This window comes from Cyprinodon tularosa, unplaced genomic scaffold (genome assembly GCF_016077235.1).
Source record: "Cyprinodon tularosa strain WSP-4 unplaced genomic scaffold, ASM1607723v1 ctg1, whole genome shotgun sequence".
NCBI classification, from domain to species: Eukaryota; Metazoa; Chordata; class Actinopteri; order Cyprinodontiformes; family Cyprinodontidae; genus Cyprinodon; species Cyprinodon tularosa.
The window spans coordinates 5505311-5516968 of NW_024037781.1; the positions used below are offsets into that span (position 1 = coordinate 5505311).

General features: G+C 38.8%; 1 protein-coding gene across 1 annotated transcript in view; it reads left to right on the plus strand.

Annotated features, from left to right (window-relative positions):
- Positions 1 to 9148, plus strand: part of LOC119785700 (gamma-aminobutyric acid receptor subunit gamma-3-like) — a 156138-nt gene extending 146990 nt beyond the window's left edge. Inside the window, exons 9-10 of the mRNA XM_038288497.1 lie at positions 37 to 233; positions 8103 to 9148. Coding sequence (XP_038144425.1) covers positions 37 to 233; positions 8103 to 8384 — 479 coding nt within the window. The 3' untranslated portion in view covers positions 8385 to 9148. The remainder of the gene's footprint in view (positions 1 to 36; positions 234 to 8102) is intronic.
- The last annotated feature ends 2510 nt before the right edge of the window (positions 9149 to 11658 follow it).

The window sequence follows — 11658 nt, forward strand, 5'->3', positions numbered from 1 at the left end:
TTCTTGACAGCTGTATTTTTTCTGTTACCTTTGCAGGTATCACCACAGTGTTGACAATGACCACCCTGAGCACAGTGGCCAGGAACTCCCTACCCAGAGTCTCCTACGTAACGGCCATGGATCTGTTTGTGACCGTCTGTTTCCTGTTCGTCTTTGCTGCCATGATTGAGTACGCAATGCTCAATTACTACTCCTACATTATACGCAGACCACCTCCAAAGATGCAGAGAATGGTAAGTCTGCTTTCCCTGGAGTTGTTTATAATATTTGCTAAAAGCAGAGCTCTTTGTGCACAGTAGAAATGGCTTTTGAAGCATGAATCAGTGCCTTTCATTTAAGGGGTTTCTGTAATGTTTCCAAATAGTAACATAGCTGAACTACCCTCAATGATGTGACACCTGCCTAGTGTAGGCATGTGAATCACTAGACCTCAAAGGGAAACTAGATGCCCTCTGAAAGACACTAAGCAGCTCAAAGATAGGACAACAGATATGGGAAAACTAAATCAAAAACATATGAAACATTATCAAAAAATAAAATCACAGCAATTCTGAAGTGCAGATATAACCCATAACTATATTGTATGCCTGCGTGGGGGGATTGGGAAGTCACTGGAATTTTAATGAAGATAATTATCATGACAAACAGTGTGGACTTTAATGAAATATCTCAAAACATCACTTTCTGGCTGCCATGGCAACTTCAAGGGGCGATGATGACTCGAAGACATCTGAATGATCATCCATGGTCTGTATCCATCCTGCCAGAAAAAGAAAAGAAACTGCTTCCTTAACATGTAGTTACAGCTGAATATTTTCATACTGTTAAAGGAAAATTCCGGTTTTTAACACTTTTAGCCCATTTTCTGTAGTGTCCAGGATGAAATCGAATGATCGACACCAAAATTTTGACAATTGGTCCTGTCTCTGCTATTTGGCTCATGCAGAATCCCCCCCTGGCTGCTTCAGAATGGCTTCCATAGTGCATGTCTGATAATGTCCTTAAAACAACCTTAAACGTTCTTTTTTTTTTAAATATGCTACTCACCGGGTCGTTAGCGCTGTTCAATGACGTTCCAAAAAAAGTTTCGTAAAGAAAAAACGTTCCTGTAGTGTTTTATTTAGCATTTTGTAAATCCCATTGAGTTCTGTTGGAATAGTCAATATCCCTCCGCCTCCGGAAACGGAAATGGGGCCTGTTTACGTTTAGTTGTAGTCTTTTCGCTTCACTCTGTGTACTCCGACGTCGAGGTGCTAACGTCTCTGTTAAACACTTTAAAAAACTCTGAAAATGGAATACGAAAGGTGGATTCTTGAGGAGGACATATTGGACTTTGAGTTTGACGGTAGAGGATACCGTTTTGAACCGGAATATACTGAGGAGGAGTATATAGAGACATTGTCGCCAACTAGTGGTCTGGAGTGTGCAACGCTTCAGATTCGAACGGGAAGCGGAAGTTTATAAGCGGTTGTGATGTATCGGAAAAAATAGTTCTGGGATTTACAAAATGCTAAATAAAACAAGACAGGAACGGTTTTTCTTCACGAAACTTTTTTTTAGAACGTCATTGAACAGCGCTGACGACCCGGTGAGTAGCATATTTTAAAAAAAAGAACGTTTAAGGTTGTTTTAAGGACATTATCGGACATGCACTATGGAAGCCATTCTGAAGCAGCCAGGGGGGGATTCTGCATGAGCCAAATAGCAGAGACAGGACCAATTGTCAAAATTTTGGTGTCGATCATTCGAATGCATCCTGGACACTACAGAAAATGGGCTAAAAGTGTTAAAAACCGGAATTTTCCTTTAAATAAAATCTCCCACAGTTTGATATTTAATTTGATTGCAATTAAAGGTATACATAGACAGGTGCAAGATGAAAACCTAAATTTATGTCGTCGTTGGAAAGCAAAGGAAAACCTTTTGCTCTGTCACTTCATCGAGCGAGTTTTCAGACCAGTTAAGAATATTTTTTGTTTGTTAATGGAGACTACAAATGAAAGCAATTTTCCTTAAGTTTCTGTCCTCAGCAGCAATTGCTCCCTTGAGCTCCTCTTTTTACCCAAGCACTGACAGGTGGTGCTCGGTCTGATATTAGCCCTGTGTAGCAAACTCGGCCCGGAGTCTGAGCAGAGCGGACGCTGTCCTCATGTGCATAGCTGCTGTGGGGTCTTCTGTCTTTTCCTCACTGAGGAGTTTTTTAACAGTGGTATGGTGATAGGATTAAAACAGTACAGTTTGGAATCAGAAAGCTTATTTCAAATAAAACTGAAACACAACTATCTATTCTACCTAGCTCACCCAAGCAAAGCACTTAAGCATCAGATGTAAGAAGAGAAGGATGGATGTTGATTTGGCTCAGTGGGGAGGCAGGGACTTTCTGCCCCAGTTTGGTCAGCTGGACCAACCCTTCTTCGGTCCAGTCCGTTCATCCAACAGCAGCTCTCAAAGAGATTTGAATTAATCCTATGCAATAACAAGAGGCAACTTTGCAGGGGTTAATTTTACAACTCACAGTAGCCTGGGATCAATGTCCCCCCCAGCACTCTCCCTCCCTCGCCGCAGCCGCGTAGACAACCGACCCGAAACGTGCCGCATACCTACACACTGCATCATTCTTCCCCTTCACTAGACATGGATATACTTCAGTTTTTTCTGCTGTAAAATGAGTCTTATCGGGCTACCTTGAGTTTCACAGCCCCCCTCCTCATCCACACTCTCTCCATTCATCTCCTTGTCGTAATCTTCATTCTCTGTAGCAGCAACATCCAACCTCTCCCTCTTCGGTTCTTTGAAAGAACGTGTTTATTTTGGGAAGAATTTTTCCCATTCTTCCAGCAGCTCTTCCTTTTTCTTTTCTGGAATCTGCTTTGGTACCTCTTTTGGGTATCCATCGTCGCTTACACATTGTACGTAACGGTTATGGTTTTAATCTATACTCTGGATTACCCATAATTTCAAGTCGTAGTGTAAAAAATTAAATGCTCAAATACATCGTTCTTTTAAGATCTTTATTGCAGTTTGAAACATGTTACATTTTTACCAACCGTCTAATTAACTATACACAGTTATTAACATAGTAATTAAAAGTACCACTATCTGCTTTACTATTGGTGTCGTGTTTAAATGGCTCACCAAATCTGGCATGTGTTGGGGTATTAATAGGATCTGGTCAGTTATTCTGGCATCAGGTGGGTTTAAGAGGAATTTTTCGCTCCATTACATCTGCAAAGAGACATCCTAGTCCACAATAGCGTAGGGGGCCTACCATGTGTCAGTGACGGGACCCCTAAGAGGTCGGGGGGCCCCTAAGAAACTGCAGTCTCTGCTTACCAATATTTACGCCATTGCTCGGGATGTCTACCTTTAGCTACAGTAGTTAGCTGGTGGCGGCAGCTCCAAGTCAGGCTTAACCAATATTGCATAAGTCAGCAGTCTCTAATGGCTCCTCTGCAAACAGCAATTAGGCCCAGCTGTGTTCCTTTGACAGTTAGATTTAGGTCGACCAGAGGTGGTGCTCACCTCTGCTGCAGCAGGTGGGTTCATGAAACACTGTGTTCAACCCGGTTTGAATCGCAGGAAAATATGGTCACAACAGTCAGCTCCTAGGACGGTTAGTCTGACTCGGTCCAGCAAGCTCAGACCTCTTGGGAGGGATTTGGTTGCTACTTGGAGTAGCGATAAACTGAGAAGCACTCACGCTAGGCCTTTCGCAGAAGTTTAATGGGAAACATCGGAGAGGGGTGGCTTCAGAGTAGGGTAGTAGTTCCGGTTACATCACTCACATTTGATCTTGTTGTTTCTTGGATGTACCACTACTCCTTGTTTAGATTGCTAAACTTGGTTCCCAAACACATCAGTTTTGCTGCTTAGAGGAAGATGTCTGAGCAGCAACTGGCTTTCAGAGTGCTCTTGAACCAGAAAGAACACAGAGAAAAAAGTAAAACAAAAAATATAATGGATATTGAATAGACTTTAAAAAAAACACAATTCATAAATGTGAAAATATTAACATATATTAATCACACATTTTAAAACTCCATTTAGAAATGGAATTTGTAAATAGATATTCAAATATACAAATGGAAAACGCTTCTCAAATTGGATTACTAATAGTATGACTGGAATGTTAAATTTGAAATGGCTGTTTTTAATTTTCAGTGACTGCTGGTCTTCCATATATTCTTAGTTTGTGTACTTTGAAAATGACGTTTCAGAACATGTTAAAAATGCTCTTATTCTGGTATTCAGTTCATAGGAATGATCCCAGTAATTAAAGGTGAGGTCAGCTTTTAAAGATTACTGGTTTTTTTATTGTTAGTGAATGGTGTGAACTGTACCCATCATTCTCTCCCATATGGCCTACTGTTTGTATTTGAACAGCGTGTTATCTGTCTGGATTGTTTTTGTAACTCGTTGTTTTTGAAGATGCTTAAAGCTGCCAAAAAAAGAAAAACAACCCTTCTGATTGCTCACTAACTGGCAGAAACATATCGATTCAATCCATATGATCTGCTGTCTGTACATCCAGCACACTTCCCAGGAATCTGACATCTTTATGAACACCTGCTCAGTTGAAAAGCATTTCCTTTCCAGTCGTCGCCCCTGATGCTGCGCGTGGGCGTTCTCCAAGGCTGTACCTGCTGCGAGTGCCTTAATGTCAGCAGCACACAGGCACTCCAACCGACTTAGCCGCCATTGCTGTCATCTCTCTCCCTTTCCGCTCCTTATTCATTATTCCACACTTGTGTGGAGGAGTTCTGTGTTTCAGGGCCAAAAAATTAAGCTGTGTTTTATTCAGTCCCCCTTTTCTGGGTTTTGGACACCCCACCTCATTCCCCAATCAGGAATATTTATAGCTCCTTCCCAGTGCCCTATCAATCAATTCTACCATGTGTGTCCGTCTTACTACAATGGAGGGAAAAAATCTATTTTAGCCTTATAAGTTAGAAACAAAAAATCATTTAAAGGTATAGTGGAGGATGTTCTTCTTCTGGGTTGATCATAAAAACAAGCGGTTCTCCTAATTATCAATCATTCCGGTAATGTGTTTACATATGGCAGTCCTATGTGCTCATCCACATTTTTACTTACCTGTGATGAGTCTGACAGAGGAAAAATAGCCAATCTTCTTTTTGAAAGTAAGCTTTTATGGGCGGTGCAAACAGCAACTTTTAAACAGGGCATGCATGAAGAGAAATGGGCTTGTGCACGCTCTCGCATGCATTTAATAGACGTTCCCTCTCGGGAGGCGGGTACAGGGTTGCGCCTCTGTATTTTTTTTTTCTTTTAAGTAGAGAGAGGTTCTTTTCAAAAGTTTGCGGAATATCTCCACCATACCTTTAATGAAGCAGATTTTTAGAAAGTACAGCTCCAACCCTGAGACTCCACATCCTCCATGACCACTCTGACCTCGAACATCGCGGTCAAAATACGGAGAAGGGCTGATTTGTCAAACTAAAATAGGGTATCAACAGATCTGTAATGACAAATTAAAACATAATTTTCATATGTTCCTAAAAAGGAATTTTTATTTTATCATTGATGAAAACTATTGTTATTTCAAAATATTATATATGCCGGAAATCTTAACATTTTGGTGAACTTCCAAGACCGCATCTTACTATGACAAGCATGGACGAAGAGATGCAGATTTTGCAACAAACAAATTTTGTAGGATATCAGCCCTCATTTTTATAAAGTCACTCAACGAATAGAAAATGTTTATGCTGAAACTGCACTTGTACTGGATGCCATTGGTGAGTTTTTATACTGTCAAATTAAGCTTGCTCCGCTCCGAGTCTTAACGTAGCATAACACAACCAGAGCAGCCATTAAATCTTCTGTTCATTGGATCACCACTGCAGAAGTTTTGAGTTTAAAAAAAGTAGGGACTAATCTTCCAAAGGTTTGCATGTCTTAAAACATGTGCAAACCTATTTGTATGGGCAGAGCAGATCATACTCTAGAGACAGAGCCGGGAAACTTCTCAGTGTAAAGAAGTTTTCCAAGCCGGTATCTAAACTGCGGCCATAGACTTTGCTTTTTTTTTAAGTAATTCTGAAAGTTGTACAGATGTACCTGCAGTCATTGTTTTATTGTTGCAGAGGATGGTGAGAGATTCTGGGCGCTAGTAAAGATATTTGGACTGTCAGAAATAGTAGAACCAAATCTAAGAACTAAGTCAACTTAAATATGGTGGCATCTTCATTAAAAAAGTTGAATATTTGAGCTTGCAAAGAGGCATTGAGGGAATATGCATCTCTTTGCAACGTGCATTTATTTTGTTTAGCAAAACAACGGTACATAAAAAGTTATGTTTGGATCTAGTCCTCCATGGCTAATGCACGTGCTATAAAAGATTAATTCCACATGCATTCCACATTTATGGCCTCTTATATGGAAACTTTTATCAGGACCACTAATACCATTAGTAGTAAAACCGGTCATTTGGGAAGTAGCAAATGCTGAATATCCCAATAAAACTTGTCAAGAGATGGAAGCATCAAGGCAGTATGATTTCTTGTTACATAACTGTTTACCGTGGACTTGTGAATCACACAAAAAATGTTCTCCAGATGAATTGCTAACGCTTCATCAGAAAGGAAGATTTGGGTCACTGAGCAGTGGCCCCCGTCTTGTTCTGGCCTTAGCTTGAGGGAAATGTGTGTGATGACTCTTAAAGCACCTACTCATGCTTCAGTCCAAATCTTGTGATTAATCCAGGTCCAGAAATTAAAAAGCTTGTACAGAGATCAGTTCTAACCATTTACATTTCCAGCTCCAAACTTATCCCCTAAGGGGCTAAGTCAGCAGGATAAAAGAAAGCAAGGCAGGGTTTTTACTTTCTGGATCTGGATTGTCCACCTCTGCCCCCTTTGAATGGGCTTTGCTTTCCATTCCTCTGAAGGCTACAGTTAACCCTGTGCTTCCCTTTCACCATTCAGCCAACCTTCAGTTACTCTGCTTGGATACAGCACTATTTACCAGTTACCTTCTGTAGCTTATCCTCCTTTCTGTTGGAACTTACATTTTAGGTTTTCAAAAGTCTTGCTATAATCATCAAAATCACCAGAAGTTAATTGTTAAAATGTAACCTTAATATAAAAAGTATATGCATGAGTTTCCCCTCTTAGTGAAATAACTAAAAAGTGAAAGAGGTCTTTACATTTCAATTTATTTCAATGCAGGTGGAATAAGAGTTTTTCTAAAGCAATTTGTTACAACACTATTGATAATGTTAATTAAATTATTTTCTTTTTACAATTTGAACATTGTGTTACACATTAAATTTATTTCCAGCACTGCAGAGCATATTTTTCACTAACAGCGCCTTTTCTTTCCATCTGCACTGAAAGATGCTCTTGCAATTGTTTTATTTGGGAAAAAAAAAAGTATCAAGACAAAAATTTTAAAATGTTTTACAATTTTCCTTTCCTCCCCCGAAGCCCCTAGTTTCCTGAAAACTTTAAAAAGTCTTTCCTTAATGGCTGAGATTAAATTATGATTAAATTCAATATCAAGAATTTCCATTTACAAAGGGGCTACTTAACATTCTGTATTATCGAATCCAACCCACTAACTGAAGCTATTAAAGGGATAGTTCGGTATTTTTGACATGAATCTGTATGGCATCCCCATCACCAGTGTCATGCAATCACACTGACTTACCCCTGGCAGCGTCCTGTGAGCAGAGTTCTCGTCCAGTTTTGGTCAAGCCGAAAGTAGTCTGGCAGGTTTGCTAGAGCCAGCGAAATAAAACGTTTCTCTTCCCAAAACATTATGTGTTCAAAAGAGTGATATTTTTGCATCCCAAAAACATTGTAGTGGAAAAAGTCACACATCGTTATCACTTGGTCCTATTTTCTCTCTGTTCGTATCAGTGCGCGCCGTCATTCAGAAGAATTTTGGTTTATGACTTTAGGTATTTAAGGGGCAGAGCATTTTGTAATGCAGGAACAACCACACTGACAAGTCCAAATACTCCTCCAAGGAGATGGAGGAGTTGTTCTAATTCAAAAATGTAGTTTAATTTGTATTTTTTTATTTAAGTATCCAGAAAGTTGACTCTTACAATTGACTTTGTCCATCCTGTTTTGCAGGCCTATTCATCTTTCAACATGGGTCGTGCACCTCGGTCCATGATGCCAATGGGTAACTCTTTGTTCTGGCATGACTATGAAGACAACTGCCTGTACGAGTGCCTGGATGGCAAAGACTGCAAGAGCTTCTTCTGCTGCTTTGAAGAGTGTAAAGAAGGTGGTTGGAGGAAAGGACGGATTCACCTCAACATCCAGGAGCTGGATTCCTATTCCCGGGTGTTTTTCCCCACCTCCTTTTTGCTTTTTAACATAGTCTACTGGGTCAGCTACCTCTATCTTTAGTCTAATTGGGTGGTGATCTTTGGACCCTGCCAGAACACATCTCCTTGTTTTTCACCAAGACTGGAGATATAAAGTCTTAACTGAGGGAAGTTCAGAAAATTGTCAAGAACTGGTCTATGGGGATTTTTACTGAAATGCTTTTTAAACGGTAGGACTTTAAGAGTTGGCATATGACTTCTCCCATACTGAAGACTAAACTATCAGGATTAACCTGAAAGGCCAATTTTATGACGGAAAAGTTCGGGGACAGGGTTGCAAAGCTGAATCTTGGACATCGAGATAGCGAGCACCCATAGTGCCTTCTCTGGAAAGGGTGCGACTTCAGAGTTTCCTCCATTACATCACTGGTCACAAGGCCGCATGCTGAGCTGTCGGACGAAACCAATCCGGATCACAGTTTTTCACAAATGGACATGTTTGGACATATATGTAATGCTTTCATTTTGTAGCAGCTTAGTTTTGGTTCTATACTGGGAATCTTTTTTTTTTTTTATTGTTACAATATCTCCATCCTTGGTTGTGCTTTCACAAAAATGCAGCTACACATATATTCTTAATAGTTCAATATAAGTTGGAGCTGCAGTATCAGCTCAACAGGCAGTTGTTTCTAATGCTTTATAACCACAGGATGCAGTTTACAACTGATGCCAAGAAGAGTTAGTTTTTTTTAAATATATGCTGGGTTATATTCTTAGATAAAAGTATAACAACTAAACCCCAGCTCTGGGAATATTATCTATGTTTAAGAACACAAATAGGATTAGTTTTTACTCCCGTTAGAATTTCTTTTTTCTGTCATCTTAGGAATTCTCAGTCTCTTTGTAAATGAACAGTTTGACATTTTGAGAGATTTAGTTATTTTTCATTTGACTAAATGTATATTACGGCATTTTTTCCCTTCTCAAACTAAAATCCATAGCTTGCATAAGTATGCACCCAATGAAGTCATATCACATTAATAGAAACGGAAAACATTTAAACTACAGGAGACAATCAGGTCATTTATTATTAGTATTGATTTAATATCTTTGTTTCTTGTAATTGATTGCCTATTTAAAGTGACTTAAGTATCTATGGTACTGGTCTGTTTTCTGTGTGATGGTTTAACTTTAATGTTTGGATGATGGTAAAGCTATTTGTTTGGACTGGGAATATAGAGATTCTAAAACATGCTTTTAGCTGAGAGAGCAACCAACTTAGAGCAGTAATTCTACCAAAAGTGTAAAAAGAAATCTTGCGCCTGTCAGTATGATCTTTTCAGAACACCTCAAGTGGAATAGTTTTAGTTTCACCTGGTTTAATTTTGTAAAAAGTCTTCTTTAAGGAAACTTTGTCTATCCGATTAACCAAAAAAATTATCATTAGTTGCAGCCCTGGTTGAACAGAGCCTAGCCACCACCAGATAGCTTTTTTGCAAAATTAGTAAATCAGCTAAAGGTTAACTAAGTTAGCATACATAATGGCTGTAAGGTCTTATTGTTATACATTTATTAGCCAAATGAGGTGAGCTGTACATTACATTAAAAACTTTTTAAACTCTATTTTGATTTACTTTAGAGCTTAAACAGTGCCTAGAAAATAATCTACCGCCTTACAGATTTCTTCATTTTTGCAATATTGTAAATCACAGAATGATTACCTGACCAAATACAAGGCTGTATGAGAAAATATCCTTGCCCGTTTTTAAGTCCACATGAATTAGCCTGTTTTTGTGTTGTCTAAATCACTATCCACTCTGCCAGATTAAATGGTTTTGATAACAAGTAGACGCATTGATTTAAAAAAATCCCATACATAATAGCCTGACTTAAAGGTCTTAAAGAACAGAGAGTCATTGACATTTATCAATCCGAAAGGGTTTCAAAGCCATGAAAATGACTCATGCAGGGGCTTAAAGAAGTCAGAGCAACGAAACCTTTGCAGGCTTTACTTGATTCAAATTAAGCTTCTGGTCCAAGAAGAAAGAAAGAAACTGGGAACAATGTAATCAATAAGTGAGCTCTACGGCCAGAACTGTTCCTGACCCTAGAAGAATAAAAGGCTGTAGCACCTCCTGACAAGAATGAAACCATTAACTTTGTTCCTCTATACAACCCCTTGAGAGAGAATGCACATCAGTTCATGACTTTAAATGTACCTACACCCAATACCAACAAAGTGGACAGCGCCAAAAGACATGGCCAGGCGTAGGGGTGCGGTCAGGTTGAGGGAAAATTAGAGAACAAAAAATGCTGTTGATCAAAGCTCTCTGCGCTCACGCCAACGTCTGCGTTAGATGGTAACACAGCGTTGACGAGCAGAAAACAAATGCTGGAGACAGTAGCAGTCTAACGGCTCAGTGTAAACTTCTGAAATAAATTAAAAACACCAGCATTTCTAAAAGTGAAGCTAAAATAGGACGTGTACAGTTCAAACCTATAATTCCACTATAGTAGTAATATTTCCACTCATAGAACTATAACTTTTAGACCAAATATTGGAGAATTCAAAACAATTTTGCATAAAAAAGGCCAAGATTTCTACAGTAACAGAGAAAGTACCTTTTAGGCCTAATTTAAACATTTTATCTAAAAAAACAACAAAAAGCTAATTTGGTGTGAAGTTACCCTTTAAGCACACTAAGGTTGGGCAAAAGCACATGGATCTGAAGCACAACCAAAATTCCACCTCAACAGTTCAACAATAAAATCAAAAAGGTAAAATACCCAAGTAAAAGTTCACACTCAAATCTAATTTAGATAATGGTGCATGGCTTTAAGCATGCTATGTGTGGGAAAACACTTGTGTAACCAAATTTTAATAATTCTACAATGAAAAGTGGGTTAAAGTTCTGCTGAAGCCATTCTAGCCTTTTTTCCTAACAAGAAATGACATTTTCATCAAAACACTACCATTTGTATTTGATCAACTTATCTCTGATGCCATTCATTTCCTCATCCGAAACATTTAACTGACAAAAACAAGAAGAAATCCAGAGATAAATATGCTTTCATCTAGTTAAAACAATCAACTGAAGTTTTTTTTTCTTTTAGCTGAGATAAGGTAAAGCTTAATATTTTTTCATGAAAGCAGGTCCTTAACATGGCTAAAATCTCTCTCTTTTAAGCCAAACCCTTCTAGCTGAGGGAGCTGAAAGTGGATAATTATCTGGAGGAGTTAAATTTTATTTAAAACATGTCAGATTAAGATGACAAATACAGTCTTGCATTAAATTATTTCTGACAGGACCATATGCTGATTTGCATTTCACTGTAGGTCTTTTAGTTTTCCCACC